Source organism: Oncorhynchus gorbuscha, linkage group LG25, assembly GCF_021184085.1.
Source record: "Oncorhynchus gorbuscha isolate QuinsamMale2020 ecotype Even-year linkage group LG25, OgorEven_v1.0, whole genome shotgun sequence".
NCBI classification, from domain to species: Eukaryota; Metazoa; Chordata; class Actinopteri; order Salmoniformes; family Salmonidae; genus Oncorhynchus; species Oncorhynchus gorbuscha.
This window is the reverse complement of record NC_060197.1, coordinates 14153031-14169857: the sequence shown is the minus strand read 5'-3', so window position 1 is coordinate 14169857 and position 16827 is coordinate 14153031. Positions and strand designations below refer to the sequence as shown.

At 44.9% G+C, this 16827-nt stretch overlaps 1 protein-coding gene across 4 annotated transcripts in view; it reads left to right on the top strand.

The window, feature by feature from the left end:
- Window positions 1-16827, top strand: part of LOC124014402 (metabotropic glutamate receptor 8-like) — a 263448-nt gene that overhangs the window by 208 nt on the left and 246413 nt on the right. For 3 of the 4 annotated variants that reach the window (XM_046329322.1, XM_046329318.1, XM_046329321.1), the window contains exon 2: window positions 4620-5432. In XM_046329322.1, coding sequence (XP_046185278.1) covers window positions 4878-5432 — 555 coding nt within the window. In that variant the 5' untranslated portion in view covers window positions 4620-4877. Of the gene's footprint in view, window positions 1-3991; window positions 4081-4619; window positions 5433-16827 lie in introns of those variants that run through there. The other variant, XM_046329319.1, reaches the window with a different exon arrangement.

Sequence of the window (16827 nt, the reverse complement as noted above, 5' to 3'; positions counted from 1 at the left end):
TTCCAGATTTCCCCTATCTTCCTCTATCTGAAGAATCCATCGCTCCTCATCCATCTGCATTTTTTTTTCTCCCTCATTGTTAAATTAATTACCCTCGGTGGCTCTGCAAATTAGCCCTTAAATAACTATTTATCCTTTCATTATCGATATGCATAGTTGATGCTGACAGTCCACTGTATCGTCAATCAGTCGTGACCTGTAGCTAAATGAGAGGGTTCAGGGTTGGGAAAGGAAACTGCTGAGCTCCGCAATGAAGTTCCAATATTGACCCAAAGGAATGCGCTCTCTGCTCTGTTCCGCGCGCCAAGAAACAGCATCCGCTCTGACGGCATTTAGGAATGATCCATACATCTGATCTCATCCGGAGCCCAAACGTCGTATTTTGTGATATAATTCATTATAATGAATATGGGGATAATTATATGAAAATAATTGGGATATGAATGGTGTGATTTTCAGAGCTCACTGAATAAGGACGCACTATTTCACACACATGAACGACTCCGTCTCAATTGAAAGACTCAAAATGTTATATTGAACTTCAATTAAAAACATTATGTCTTGATAATGTTTTTTATCTAATTATATGTAGCCTAGCATGAAGACATCATTAGGTCGTTATTTATCTTTGGAGCACAAACAAGATGTGTATTCCACCGTTGCCTGCTTCATGCCACTGCTTTAATCAGTCGTATGTATCACTCACATTGAACCCTATCTATCCCCGCAACAAATCATACTAACACACCACTTCCACCACGTCTTCTGTAAGGAGTTCCGTTGCATCCCTCATCTGCAAGAACGGGTCAAGGGAATTGTAGGATCACAAGTCAATTTAGGGGAGGAGGAGGGGGGCGTTGGAGGGATTTGGGATGTGTTTGATTCGTTCCCGTTTGTTGGTGTCTTTACCTGCCTGTGATCTGAATGCAAAAGAAAAACAGATGTCATATTCAACGGGTGCGGTGAGAGGTGGGAAACGAATGGGGTGGAGGAGGGAGAGGAACGGGCGGGGAGAGGGGAGAGAAACGGGCGGGGAGAGGGAAACGAGCAGAGGGAGGGAGAGAGGGAGAGAGAGAGAGAGAGAGAGAGAGAGAGAGAGAGAGAGAGAGAGAGAGAGAGAGAGAGAGAGAGAGAGGCGAAAAAGAGAGAAGAGCCATCACTTTGTGGAAAGAGCAGTGTGCTTCCCTCCCAGAGAACGTATCTGTACACGAGGAAACCTAATATAATGACCGGTAGAGCGGATGGTGCAGCCTGACACCTAGTGATTGGTGTAAATTAAAAAGTGAAATGTGCCAGCCTCTGCCTCGCAGGGTAATACTCCCTTCATCTTACTGCCAACAATAACGATCACACTGCTGGAATTTCTACCGTTCTGTCAATTCTCTCTTATTAGTGAGTCACACGTTCCAGCACGAGCAGGATCGAAAGGTATAACGTTTTATTCCAGAAGTGAAATAAAATAGTGTAAAAGAAATCAATATGTTGAAAGATCCATTCTTACACTGTAAACCCCAAGCCATTATTAACTCAAATACTTCTAGTAAGTGGAACTCAAAGTCAATGAAAAGTCATTATTACTTAAAATGTTTATGTGGTACTGACTCAAAACTAAATGAGAAATCACATCAACTCAATTTTTTAAAAAGTTATAAATAACAACAAAATACCTTTTTCCCAGCATGCTCTACTGCAGGTCGATTTTTAAAATTTGTTTTTCATATCTGTGTTTTTGCATGTAGGTTGAGGGATGGATTGATAGATCAATCTTATGCTAAATAAAGATAAGGTATTATTTTATAAACTAATCTTTTTTTTTTAAATGCACCCTTTACTGAAATGGTTATTCCAGTTTAATTGGCTTAGATCGTCTCCTTATAATTTTCCTGATCCTTGCAGTCATTGTGAATGCAGAGTGTTGGTGAATAAGAATTCCAACTGTTGAATATCCTATCTCTGGCTGGTTTCCAATAGGAATTACGCATCACTTTGCAAGCCAGCATAAAGTGACTTGAGTCAGAAATTGTGGTTGGAAGATTCCTGGAAATCTGTCAACCAGGATTTTGTTCAACCTCTAAACAAGGCCTTATGTATTGTCATAAAGAGTTTAATTACAATAACATTTGCCTAGGAACTCACTTGGTGAAGGCCACAGGAAGGAAATTGAATGAATTCAACAACCATGTCTCTGTCATTAACAATACAGTCATGGGTGGTGACTACAATTCACTTGAAAAGGCAAGGCACACTGGGAAATTATACTGGATACGTGGCTTAATGGGGACGTTACTCAAAATGTTCAAGCTGATGCAACCCCTACAGGCTCACAGTGACTATAGTATTGAATAAAGACTACACAATTACTGTACTCAAATATATTTAGTGAAATGGATTTCCTCAAAGGTTTGGCGTAAAGACAGCACATTGGGGTTTACAGTGTACGCATGAATACAGCCTGAATAGCCAATTAGGAATATAACCTAAGCATAAAGGTGTACTATTTAATATTAATATGCGTGTGCCTTACCCAAGTGCATTATATATATATATTTTATTGTTAAAGTGCTTGGTAAAGTGCTACAGTAATGTTATCCTTTCAAGGTAAATGACTCATGTATTTCCTTAGAGTATAGTTAGCAACCATAGGGACTATACACTGAGTGTACAAAACATTGTGAACACCTGCTCTTTCCATGACAGACTGACCAAGTGAATCCAGGTGAAGGCTAGGATCCCTTGTTGCTGTCCCTTGTTAAATCCACTTCAATCAGTGTAGACGAAGGGGAGAAGACAGATTAAAGAAGGATTTGTAGGCCTTGAGACACTTGAGACGTGGATTGTGTGTGGGTGCCATTCAGAGTGTGAATGGACAAGACAATATATTGAAGTACCTTTGAACGGGGTATGGCAATAGGTGCCAGGTGGCACCGGGTTTGGGTTAAGAACTGCAATGCTGCTGGGTTTCTCACGCTCAACAGTTTCGCATATGTTTCAAGAATGGTCCACCACTCAAAGGACATCCAGCCAACTTGACACAACTGTGGGAGGTGTTGGAGTCAACATGGGCCAGCATCACTGTGGAACGCTTTCAACATCTTTTAAGAGGCCACAACCCGATGAATTGAGGCTGTTCTGAAGGCAAAAAGGCTGTTCTGAGGGCAACTCAATATTAGGAATGTGTTCTTAATGTTTTGTACACTCAATGTATGTGAAAGTGCTGGATGTGTGGAAAGGTGATATTGATATGTGTGGAAATATGGGTACATGGAGGGGGAGGTAGGGAGAAATATTGCCACGATGTCCCGAATATACATTAGGCTATTTATATGCAATGATGCAGCAGTTCCCTAGCATCTCAGCATCCGAGAAACGCGCAGCCGGTTCAGCCCACACAAGCATACTGCGCAGCATCTGTGCCTTTTGGAACGCAAAGGGACGCGCGCAAAAGTGGTCATGTCACGCAGGAGGAAGTTTAGACTTATTTAGCCAATACTGCCATATGTACAGTATCGCTACGAATGTGAAACTCATTGATACTTCCACATTGTGATGTTATTAATATGCTCTTCTATCCTACTCAGAAGAATATCCACACATTTGACTCTTTTGGGGAGGCGGGTGTGGTCAAACCATTACCGATCAAACACACTATTAGGAAGAGCTCTGACGAAGGCCGTGAGGCCGATACGTAAAAGCTTATTAAGTATCAGTGATACTATCAAGAGCAGTGTGCGGTTTCCTTTTTCCTTCATGATATGAATGATAAAAGTGAATTAGTGGGCTACAGATAAACTAGGCCGGCCAGTGGATATTATATTTTGAGGTAAAGAGGGCACCCAGTAACCTAATCTGATTGGCCAGCAATCACTTCCATTCGTGAAGGGCATTCAAAGCGGGATGAGACCAGCGAGAAAACAAAGAGAGTTAAACCAAACCTGCTCCACGAAAGCCTTGCTGTTCTCACTGACTCGCGTACTAGGATGGCTTGCTACATCATTACTCTACTGTTTCTGATGACAATGATTAGGTAGCTGAGGTGACACCTTCCAGGTTTTGATTCCCACGCAGCTGTCAGTCAAACAGGTGTAGAACCAGTAGATGTTTATACTGAATGACTGAATGATTACATACTGAGTAACCTTCACTCTGTCCACGTGAATAATGCATTCTGGAGCTTTGTTGATGTGTTTGACAGGCTTGGCACTTTGTGTTTGACATGCTTGGCACTGGCGGATAGGATGGACTTGTCAGTGGAATAGGATTGGCGGTTGTGTGTGTGTGTGTGAGGGGAGAGGGGGCTGTACTGTGTGTGTGTGAGGGGAGAGGGGGCTGTACTGTGTGTGTGTGTGAGGGGAGAGGGGGCTGTACTGTGTGTGTGGCAAATGCTCATCTCTCTTGCTCTTGAATCTAGAAGACAGGTGTTGCAGCATGAACAGTGATTTGTGAATGCCAGTGTGTGTGTGTGTGTGTGTGTGTGTGTGTGTGTGTGTGTGTGTGTGTGTGTGTGTGTGTGTGTGTGTGTGTGTGTGGGAGGGGAGGGAGGGAGGGAGAGACTGTGTGGTACCCAGTAGATGGCTGACTGAGGCACTGACTGCTTTGTGTTCTCTGTGTGTATCTTGCAGGGTCTGCTGAAGATGTGAGTTCAGGATTATCATCGCTGCAGCTGCACTCACCTCCTCTACTAGTGTCTCTCTCTCTCTCTCTCTCTCCTCTACTGGGACATGCATGCCTCATGGGCCCGGGACATCTTAGAGCGGCCTGCTAACTCCTTCCCAAACTCCTCCCCCGGGGGACTGACGCCCTTTCACCTATGATCCCGCCCATACTCTCCACAGTAACTTCTCAGTAACTCCTCCCACAACCGCCATCCAACTGTTACCATGGCGTTGTCGGAACCCCAACGCCTTCCTTCCCTCCTCGCCACAGGCCACTTCCTTTTCCACTTCCTTACCTCATGTTCCTGGCTCCTCCCCCTGGCCTTCCCTCAGCGAATCACGGACCCCGCCATCGGCACTGCGCCCAATCAGGAGTACGCCCACTCCATCCGATTGGAAGGCGACATCATCCTGGGTGGCCTGTTCCCGGTGCACTCCCGGGGAGGCGGTGGCATGCCCTGTGGGGAACTGAAGAAGGAGAAAGGGATCCACCGTCTTGAGGCCATGATGTTCGCCATCGACCTGATCAACAAGGACACGGAGCTGCTCCCCAACATCACCCTGGGGGCCCGGATCCTGGACACCTGCTCCAGAGACACCTACGCCCTGGAGCAGTCGCTGACCTTTGTCCAGGCCCTCATCGAGAAGGACGGCTCGGATGTACGCTGTGCCAACGGCGACCTGCCCATCTTCGCCAAGCCTGATAAGATTGTGGGGGTGATCGGGGCGGCGGCCAGCTCCGTGTCCATCATGGTTGCCAATATACTGAGGCTGTTCAAGGTAAGGACACTGGAACGGGTCTGGGTTGGTTTCTGGTTGGTCTGGTTTAGTTTGACTTGAGTTTGGTTGGGTTAGTCAGGCTGGGTCTGGTTTAGTTTGACATGAGTTTGGTTGGGTTTGTCAGGCTGGGTTTGGTTTACATTGATATCGGAGCCATACCGTGGATATTTGTGTTGTGTTCGTGCAGATACTATTGCACTGTGTGTGTAGGTGCGGAACACCAGCCACTGTGTGTTGGATGTCTCTTTACAGTAAATGGAGTATATTGCCGGCTGCCAGGGCCTGGACTTCATCATGTCTATCTCGCCTCCTCCTCCTCCTCCTCTTATCCTCTCCTCCTCAGATGGATGCTTATTGTTCCAGCAGGATATTACCCTGACCTGTGTGTGTGTGTGTGTCTGTCAGTCAGAGCCGTTATTGTGTTCTCAGCCTGGCTTCTGACATTGGTTCTCTGGTATTACACACGGAGACGCCACTTCAGCCAGCCGTGCTCTCTCACTACTGCAGGCAGATCAAGTTCAATTGTGACAACCAATTAAAATGCAATCAATCTTGTTGAAGAACACTCCACTTCACTCTGCCCCCCCCAGTCCAAGAGACTGTGTGTGTGTGTGTGTGTGTGTATGAGGTTTTGGTCATGGGAGTTTGATCTATGCTAGACTGGTCTAGACTGGGCTTTCTAGAACACGGAGAAACAATGAAATCAATTACTGTCTAGGGTACAAAAGCCAATTAATGGGAGAGTGGTTGGAACAGAGGAGTGTGTGTATACGAGCACAAGAGTGTCTGTGTCGCCGCCATCATTAGTCCAACAAGGTTGATCGATGCGAGCGCAATGTGGAAATATGTGCCTCCTAATGATCCATGTGACGTTCTCAGCCGTACACCTTCATCTTCTTTCCCTCTCTTTCTCTCTCTCTCTCTCTCTCTCTCTCTCTCTTTCTTTCTCTCTCTCTCTTTTTCTTTCTCTCTCTCTCTTTCTCTTTCTTTCTCTCTCTCTCTCTCTCTCTTTCTCTCTTTCTCTTTCTTTCTCTTTCTTTCTCTCTTTCTCTCTCTCTTTCTCTCTTTCTCTCTCTCTCTTTTATTTTCTCTCTCTCTCTCTCTCTTTTTCATTTTCTCTCTCATATTTATCCTTTTTCTCACCATATCACTGCCCTGGTTCTGTGTGAGTGGCAGTGCTGTATTCTAACTCTGTGCATAATAATATTAAACATGATTTAGGGAGGAGTCTGTCATGGAAACGGCACACACAGGGACTTGAGTTTGGGTCGCTGCGCAGAGCTCTCATTTTTCTAATAGGATTTAGAGCAGGGGATTGGTAGGCTTGTGCGTGTGTCTGTCTGTGTGTTTGCATTGTAGCATTTGTGTGTGTATGTATACACTGAGTGTACAAAACATTAAGACATAATATTGAGTTCGACCCCCCCCGACCTTTGGGCGGTGGACCATTCTTGATACATACAGGAAACTGTTGAGCATGAAAAACCCAGCAGCATTGCAGTTTTTGAGTCAAACTGGTGCGCCTGGCACCTACTACCATACCCCGTTCAAAGGCACTTAGATCACCCTCTGAATGGCACACATACATAATCCACCACCGACTCTGGTTGAAGTGGATTTAACAAGTGACATCAATAAGGGATCGTAACGTTCACCTGGATTCCCCTGGTCAGTCTGAGTCATGGAAAGAGCAGATGTTGTTAATGTTTTTTACACTTAATGTATGTGTGTGTGATAATGTGTGCCTCTGTGTGTGTGTGTGTGTGTGTGGTGTGTGTGTGTGTGTGTGTGTGTGTGTGTGTGTGTGTGCATTGGAAGGATGGATTGTGCTCCGTATCACATTACTATGTAGATGCTTTATCTGCAGCTTCATGTCTCATGAATGATGCAGTGTGTGTTGCCGTCTGGAAATAGCATGTTGGAGAAGATGTCATACTGGGTGGCATGGGCCAGCTAATCTCCCCACTGGCTCCCTCAGACTCCCTTAGCAGCACAGAGGAGAACCCAGATGCATTGAGCAGCATGGTAAAACCCAAATGGGGAAGCCCAGTGATGGTGGAAACTGTGAGGAATTAGATCCAAGATGGAGGTTGGATGGATGGAGGTTCCTGCCCTGGATATTTCAAACACAACATACTCTCCTACTCAGCCCAGAGTTCTTCACATCCTAACAGCAACCAGGAGATCTTATTAGAGAGGAGAGACTGACTGCTTCCCAAATGGCACCCTATTCCCTATATAGTGCATTACCTTAGATCGAGGCCCATAGGGCTCTGGTGAAAAGTAGTGGACTGCTTAGGGAATAGGTGGGACACAGACATAGACTCTCTCTGCCTGTCTCAAATAAGAGGAGAACCCAGATGCACCTAGCAGACACTACCAGAATGGTGGTGGTGGAGACGGGGAGAAATGAGATGGAGGATGGATGTATGGACGTTCCAGCCCTGGATACCCCAACCAGATACAACAGTTTCCCTCCAGTAACCCTTCCTCCTTGCTGCTCCATGTTTCACCCCCCCATCTCTCTACAGAGCAGGGCTGGTAGTGGACACAGACTGTGGGTATCTCCTCCCTCCGTTGCACCCCTGTAAGGCAGGTTAACCAGGCCTACACCCGTCCTGCCTGCCTGCCTGCCTGGTTGGGTATTGATTGAGAAGCTCCTGAGGGGCCAGGTTGGTGATTATACTGTTGATTATTAGATCTATGGGACTCTGGATCACTGTGTAGACAGGCTCGGGATCCATTCTGTTTCAACCATTTAAAACTGAAGAAAAGGTCAGATAGAAAAAGGAAAGTTAGTGATGCCTTTGCCCATCATTTCCCGTGCTATTCAAAATGCTTTGTGTTGGGGAGGAATAAGGGGTGTCTGTGTGTGCAGGCGGGCGTTGGTGCGCGAGTGCATGTGTGTGTGTGTGAAGGTTTAGTAGATAACGCGACGCTCCAACAATGCAGCCTCTGGAGCAGTATTATCTGCTGCGATGGATGATATTACCCAGAGTCTCTGTATTACTGTGTTACTGTCGTCTGATAGGATGAGGAGAAGATCGTTTCTCTGTTGCCTGAGCTGGATTTCCTAGTCTGTCCATGAATCTCTCTGCTCCCAACTGGCCAAGAGGTAAGAGGATTGAGGGGGTGTGAGGGAATGATTATTTCAGAGTCTTGCTGAGAATCAAATTGGAGAGAGCAAATATTTTCAGGCCCCCCGGAACATCATGCACTCTGTAGTTGAACTAAGAACACGTTGATAAAAGAGGATCATTTCAAAGGCTGCTCAGTGGATTATTAACAAAATTGTGTTGCTCCATAACACTTCGAAGACCACAATTAGACTGGAATGGAATTAACAAATACATGGCACATAGAAGTCATTGTGTTGATTTCTCCCTCTTCATTGAAGAGTTTAAAAGACAGAGTTACAGACGACCAGAAGGCCAGAAGGCAAGACTTCTGAGGATGTGATTGGACAGGTTCAGACAGAAAGTGGGCTAATATGTGTCTGTATTACTGTGAACTGAGTTAGGAAGGGAGAGAGAGGGAAGAGAGAGCGATTTAGAGACGGAGAGAAGAGAGAGATTGAGATCAACAGAGAGAAATAGAGAGAGTGTCTCTCTCAGGAGTCTCAGGACTCCTGATTGTGCTGATTGTGCTGTTGATCTCCTTAATGATGAGAGAATTAAGTGGCTGATAATGAAGCCAGGGGTTCTTCACATCACAACAACAACAACCAGGAGATCTCATTAGAGAGGAGCAACTGACTGCTTCCCAAATAGCAACCTATTCCCTAAGCCGTCCACTACTTTTGACCAGAGCCCTATGGGCCCTGGTCAAAAGTAGTGCACTACATAGGGAATAAGGGGGACACAGACGTAGACTCTCTCTGCCTGTCTCAAACAAGATGGCCGCCACACTACACAGAGCGAAGACCAGGCCCTCACTAATGAGGAGAGCTCTAATTGTCCGTCTGAAATGATGTCTTTTCAGCCAAGTTGACATACTGATGATTCATCAAACGAGCCCCGCTGGCAACACACTCATGACCACACACACGCACGCAAGCACGCACGCAAGCACGCACGCACACACACAAACAGACACACACACACACAGCTTTTTGAGTGACGTTTGTTTACGTAGTAAGTTATGATGTGTCTACCAGTTCCTCCTCAAGCTCTTTGAGAGTGAGTCGAGGTCACCAGAGTTTGTTTTCATAATCAATCTGATTGTGTGGTCGGGGCATCTATCCCTTTAAGAGAATGGGGGTGACACATGTTATTGGGTCAGGTCTGTAAGGAAGTTGTGTAAGGGGTGAGAGTACTGTGTTTGGGCTAAGTGTGTGTAACGCGTTTGTGTGAGGAGATTGTGAAATGGGTGTGAATGAAATATGTGTGGGATTGTCAGGAGTGTGTTTGGGGTGGATGTGTTAGGTTTGTGTGTTTGTCTGTGTTTGTGCGTATATGGATGTGGGATGTGTGTTTGAGGATTATGTGAGTTTTAAAAGTCTCTGTGAGGAGTGTTCTTGGTCTGCTTGTGCAAGAAGTGTGTGTTAGTAGTGTTCTTGGTCTGCTTGTGTAAGAAGTGTGTGTTAGTAGTGTTCTTGGTCTGCTTGTGTTAGAAGTGTGTGTTAGTAGTGTTCTTGGTCTGCTTGTGTTAGAAGTGTGTGTTAGTAGTGTTCTTGGTCTGCTTGTGTTAGAAGTGTGTGTTAGTAGTGTTCTTGGTCTGCTTGTGTTAGAAGTGTGTGTTAGTAGTGTTCTTGGTCTGCTTGTGTTAGAAGTGTGTGTTAGTAGTGTTCTTGGTCTGCTTGTGTTAGAAGTGTGTGTTAATAGGTTTCTTGGTCTCCTTGTGTAAGAAGTGTGTGTTAGTAGTGTTCTTGGTCTGCTTGTGTTAGAAGTGTGTGTTAATAGGTTTCTTGGTCTGCTTGTGTTAGAAGTGTGTGTTAATAGGTTTCTTGGTCTGCTTGTGTTAGAAGTGTGTGTTAATAGGTTTCTTGGTCTCCTTGTGTAAGAAGTGTGTGTTAGTAGTGTTCTTGGTCTGCTTGTGTTAGAAGTGTGTGTTAATAGGTTTCTTGGTCTGCTTGTGTTAGAAGTGTGTGTTAATAGGTTTCTTGGTCTGCTTGTGTTAGAAGTGTGTGTTAATAGGTTTCTTGGTCTGCTTGTGTTAGAAGTGTGTGTTAGTAGTGTTCTTGGTCTGCTTGTGTTAGAAGTGTGTGTTAATAGGTTTCTTGGTCTCCTTGTGTTAGAAGTGTGTGTTAGTAGTGTTCTTGGTCTGCTTGTGTAAGAAGTGTGTGTAAGTTGTGTTCTTGGTCTGCTTGTGTTAGAAGTGTGTGTTAGTAGTGTTCTTGGTCTGCTTGTGTAAGAAGTGTGTGTTAGTAGTGTTCTTGGTCTAATTGTGTTAGAAGTGTGTGTTAGTAGTGTTCTTGGTCTGCTTGTGTAAGAAGTGTGTGTTAGTAGTGTTCTTGGTCTGCTTGTGTAAGAAGTGTGTGTTAGTTGTGTTCTTGGTCTGTGTGTGTAAGAAGTGTGTGTTAGTTGTGTTCTTGGTCTGCTTGTGTTAGAAGTGTGTGTTAGTAGTGTTCTTGGTCTGCTTGTGTAAGAAGTGTGTGTTAGTTGTGTTCTTGGTCTGTGTGTGTAAGAAGTGTGTGTGTGTTAGCATCGTGCTTGGTCTGTGTGTGTGTGTGTTAGCAGTGTTCTTGGTCTGCTTGTGTAAGAAGTGTGTGTTAGTAGGGCTCTTGGTCTGCTTGTGTTAGAAGTGTGTGTTAGTAGTGTTCTTGGTCTGCTTGTGTTAGAAGTGTGTGTTAGTAGTGTTCTTGGTCTGTGTGTGTAAGAAGTGTGTGTGTGTGTTAGCATCGTGCTTGGTCTCTGTGTGTGTGTGTGTGTGTGTTAGCAGTGTTCTTGGTCTGCTTGTGTTAGAAGTGTGTGTTAGTAGTGTTCTTGGTCTGCTTGTGTTAGAAGTGTGTGTGTGTTAGCATCGTGCTTGGTCTGCTTGTGTAAGAAGTGTGTGTTAGTTGTGTTCTTGGTCTGCTTGTGTTAGAAGTGTGTGTTAGTAGTGTTCTTGATCTGTGTGTGTAAGAAGTGTGTGTGTGTTAGCATCGTTCTTGGTCGGTGTGTGTGTGTTAGAAGTGTGTCTGGGCTGTTCTCTGAGACTTGTCACCTGCCTCTAAGGAGGCCCCCAGGGTTGAGGAGGGGTTGTGTAAAATGACTCCGTAGGCTGCCTCTTATAAACTGCCTGTCAGAGTGACACACTGCAAAACAGCTTTTGCCTGAGAGAGAAACTGTCTGGTTATTATTATGCAGTATATCTCTATGGGTAGTCCAAGCAGGATGGTCAGGGCAAGTGACTGCACCGTGTTATGTCTTCTTAACGTTATCCTGTCTATCTACGGTATACGGGTAGTCAAAGCAAGATGGTTGCATGGCGTGAACAAGAGCTCTGTTTTTTGTTGCTGAACAACATAAGGAGACAGGTGGACGTTTGATACTCAATGGTTGGTTCTCTTGGTTGCGATTGAGTGATGGCGTAGTCCCAAAGGGCAAACCTCAAGCTAAATCACCCTCACCTCTGTACTTTCCAAGTTATTTGAAAATATTCAAATTCTGGACTTGACCCAGGTTTTGTGCACTGGCTCTTACTGGCTCCTAGGGCTTTGTTAGAATACAGGGAACGAGGGGAACGAGAGGGTTGGAAGAGAATGAGGGGAAAAGAAGGGAAGAAAGATGAACTCTCCTCTCTTTTCCCAGGCTCCTGTCCAGAGGGAGCTGTTTCTACGTTTTATCAGCACCCCCAGAATTATTTTTAAAAGGATTGTGGGAAAACATGGAAACAACATTAGTGGACGAGGAGAGAGAGCTGAAAATAGGCCGTGAATACTTAAACAGAGGTTAAATGGCGGTCGGCAGCTCGGCACTATGGTTTGCATCATTCACAACTACAGTTGCCAAATATCTCTAAATCGAGTGTATAGGACCTGTTTCAAATGATCCCCTTTACATAGCTACTTCATATTCACACTCGCTCTGGAATGGGAAAAATATCCTTTCTACTGTATTCAGCTAAGTTCAACTATGTTCTTTTACTATAAAATCATATCATAGAAAATAATGTCAGGGGACTTATATCTTGTCTGCTAGATGAACAAGCCTACAGCCCATAGCATGGCACATAGCCAGATAACATACGGTAGGCCAACTCATATCCTGTTCTTCTGAAATACATTTTCTTCATATCATAATGGTTCTCTCCACCTGCCTCAAATAAATAATGGATTTACTGTGGTGGTGTTTAATCAGTTGAGTTATTAGACTTTTAAGAAATGTAGATGTTCCAAATGTGCAGCTTGTTTGCGTGGAGGCCTGGAGATGCTAAACGTGTTTATGTTAATTAACGGTCAATTACTGTGAGACCGGCAGTCTTTAGCCTGACAATAACCGGCTGACACAAATTTCACGACCACCACAGACCTAGTGTAGACTTTGACTTGCCTCCAGAAACATAACACCGGAGTACGAAACGGACTAAAACGTCACAAAATGTTGTCATAATATATGCATAATATATGCCACCCATTTCCGGACTCGTCATCAGGATGTCTATGTCTATGTGTATTCTTCCTCTCTACTATCCCTCTACCTCATATCCCTCTGTCAATGGATGGATTTGCTGATGTACAGCGCCTTCGGAAAGAATTCAGACCCCTTGACTTTTTCCACATTTAGTTACTTTACGGCCTTTCCCAAAAATGTATTAAATAAAAAGATATGCCCTCAGCAATCTATACACAATACCCCATAATGACAAAGTGAAAACAGTTTTTTATTTTATTTTTTGCAAGTATACAAAAACTAACAGAAATATCTTTACATAAGTATTCAGACCCTTTGCTATGAGACTCTCAATTGAGCTCAGATGCATCCTGTTTCCATTGATCATCCACGAGCTGTTTCTACAACTTGATTAGAGTCCACCTGTGTTAAATTCAATTGATTGGACATGATTTGGAAAGGCACACACCTGTCTATATAAGGTCCCACAGTTGACAGTGCATGTCAGAGCAAAAACCAAGCCATGAGGTCAAAGGAATTGTCCGTAGAGCTCAGAGACAGGATTGTGTCGAGGCACAGATCTGGGGAAGGGTACCAAAACATTTCTGCAGCATTGAAGGTCCCCAAGAACACAGTGGCCTCCATCATTCTTAAATGGAAGAAGTTTAGAACCACCAAGACCCTTCCTAGAGCTGGCCGCCAGGCCAAACTGAGCAATCGAGGGAGACGGTCCTTGGTCAGGGAGGTGACAGAGAACGCAATGGTCACTCTGACAGAGCTCTAGAGTACCTCTGTGGAGATGGGAGAACCTTCCAGAAGGGCAACCATCTCTGCAGCACTCCACCAATCAGGCCTTTATGGTAGAATGGCCAGACGGAAGCCACTCCTCAGTAAAAGGCACATGACGGCCCGCTTGGAGTTTGCCAAAAGGCACCTAAAGACTCTCAGACCACGAGAAACAAGATTGAACTCTTTGGCCTCAATGCTAAGCGTCACTACTAGAGGAAACCTGGCACCATCCCTACGGTGAAGCATGGTGGTGGCAGAATCATGCTGAGGGGATGTTATTCAGTGGCAGGGACTGGGAGACTAGTCAGCATCGAGGGAATGATGAACATGGCAAAGTACAGAGAGATCCTTAATGAAAACCTGCTCCAGAGCGCTCAGGACCTCAGACTGGGGTGAAGGTTTACCTTCCAACAGGACAACGACCCTAAGCACACAGGCAAGACAACGGAGTGGCTTCGGGACAAGTCTCTTAATATCCTTGAGGCCCAGCCAGAGCCCGGACTTGAACCCGATCGAACATCTCTAAAGAGACCTGAAAATAGCTATGCCGCATCGTTCCCCATCCAACCTGACAGAGCTTGAGAGGATCTGCAGAGAAGAATGGGAGAAACTCCCCAAATACAGGTGTGCCAAGCTTGTAGCATCATACCCAAGAAGACTCGCGGCGGTAATTGCTGCCAAAGGTGCTTCAACAAAGTACTGAGTAAAGGATCTGAATACTTATGTAAATGTAATATTTCAGCTGTTTATTTTTAATAAATTAGCAAAAATGTCTGAACCTGTTTTTGCTTCGTCATTATGGGGGCATTGTGTGTAGATTGATGAGGGGAAAAAACTATGTAATAAATTGTAGATTAAGGCTGTAACCTAACAAAATGTGGAAAAAGTCAAGGGGCCTGAATGCTTTCACGAATGCACTGTTTTTGCAGAGACTGAGGGAATATGTAACAGATAGGTATATCTACTACACGAAATCTGACCTCCATTTCCACCCAATCCACTTTGAGACAAAAGAGCGGGTTCTTCATAACTATCTTTAAGAGCAGGTGTGTGTGTGTGTGTGTGTGTGTGTGTGTGTGTGTGTGTGTGCGTGTGTGTGCGTGTGTGTGTGTGTGTGTGTGTGTGTGTGTGTGTGTGTGTGTGTGTGTGTGTGTGTGTGTGTGTGTGTGTGTGTGTGTGTGTGTGTGTGTGCGCATAGCTATAGAAAGAGACTGGCGAGACCCAGAGAGCAGAATAGGAAAAGGTAAGAAAGCCTCTAAACTGTGTTGGCCTTGTCCATGTATTTTTAACTGTCTGTCTTTTTGGATCTGTGTGAATAACATGAATAATACATAGAGGGAGAGAAGGAATAGCCAATAAGTGTCAGAGTCTAATAGCCTTTGTGGCAGAGCAGGGCCCCACCGCAACCCCTCTTTCATCCATCCTCCTCTCCATTCCCGATCTCTCCATCCCTCCCTCCTTCACAGGCTACCTGGGGACCTGTGTGTGGCTGAAGACGTCAGTAAGCTTCAGGTTGGCTGGCGTCTCGCCGAAGTCGACTGGGCGAACCGAAGGATTGCGTTCGCATACTCCCTTAAAGGGACACCAAAAAACCATTCTTTTGGAATTGGTTTCAGTAGTCCATTGTTGACGCGGTCCCAAAATGTTTTGCGTGTCACCAATCATGTGTTCAACACATGGAACTTTCAAAATACAGAGATCATCCCTGTATGATGCATTTTGCATACCAAAGGTTTTTGGTGCAGTTTTTTTTTCAATGGAAAAAAATGTGCATGACAACGAGTCGTCTCTCGTTGAATGACAACAAGGACTATTGAAGAATCCCTACCGTCGACCAATCACTGACGGAAGGGGCGTAGACTAGAGCTGTTGCGGGACCGCATTACCGACCACACCAGCAGTCATGAAGTCATGACCGCAGTAAAATTCTACGTGAATGTAATCTCCTATGCACTCTGGACACGTGTTAGTAGCACCCAACTCACTAATCATCAGGTCCCGAATGGCATGGTACTCAGGACTCTATTATCCCTCTTATCACTCTGACATCAATGCAAATTCAATAAAAAAATGACACCAAACACTTCTCATCAAAACAGTATGTGCTTTTGAAACTCGCCACACTGTGATGATCGACTGTGGATGTCATTGTGGATGTTGTTTCAAAGCCTAGCACAGCGAAATGGAAAGGCATTCTAAGGTGATGATTAATTCAAACCCCCATATGCATATTAGAGCTTATGCATATGCGTAGGCCTATATATGAGCCCAATATAATGTGCCATTATACAATATTCCTTTCTCCATTGTGCAGAGAGCGGGGCTGTCAACAGTTTAATGAAATATGTTTTATTGTGAAAACCTTATTATAGATGTTCCCGTACAGATTGCACTTGGTTTCCCAAATGAAGCACTGGGTAGCTGCAGGACCAGGGTTGGACAGCCCCTTGGCATACATAGTTTGGGCGGAATGCCACCTGTTGCACAGCCAGATAACTGGAGTAGCCTACCTGACATGAGTGAAACCAACTGGCAGGGTAAGTGGCCTCCATTCGCTATTCGAGTGCATACGGATGAACTGTCTTTTTCCTCTGCCCCTGTTCTTGCCCGTTTTTTTAATGGGCCATTTCTAAATCAAAACTGATTTGACATATTAGTAAAGACGAGATTGAATTGAGAATAGTTTGACGGGTGAAAATATGGTCACTTGATGAGAGAACAGTGTGTGCAAGCCTGAGGCCAAGGAACAGAGTGTGAATTGGAAGTGGCTATGTTGAGCGTAAAAGTGATCATTTGAAACAGGTTGACTTTAAAATTTTTTTTTTAGATGTGCGCATCTGCAGCTTGTATGCGTGGAGGCCTGGAGATGCTAAACGTGTTTACGTTAATTAACGGTCAATTACCGTGCGACCGGCAGTCTTTAGCCTGACAAAGACCGGCTGACACACATTTCATGACCGCCACAGCCCTAGTGTAGACTTTGGCTTGCCTCCGGAATTTTGTTTTTGTGAGCCTGAACAGCTGGAAAAATCACTCACAGAAGTCCAAAACGAACAGAAGCAACACAAAATGTT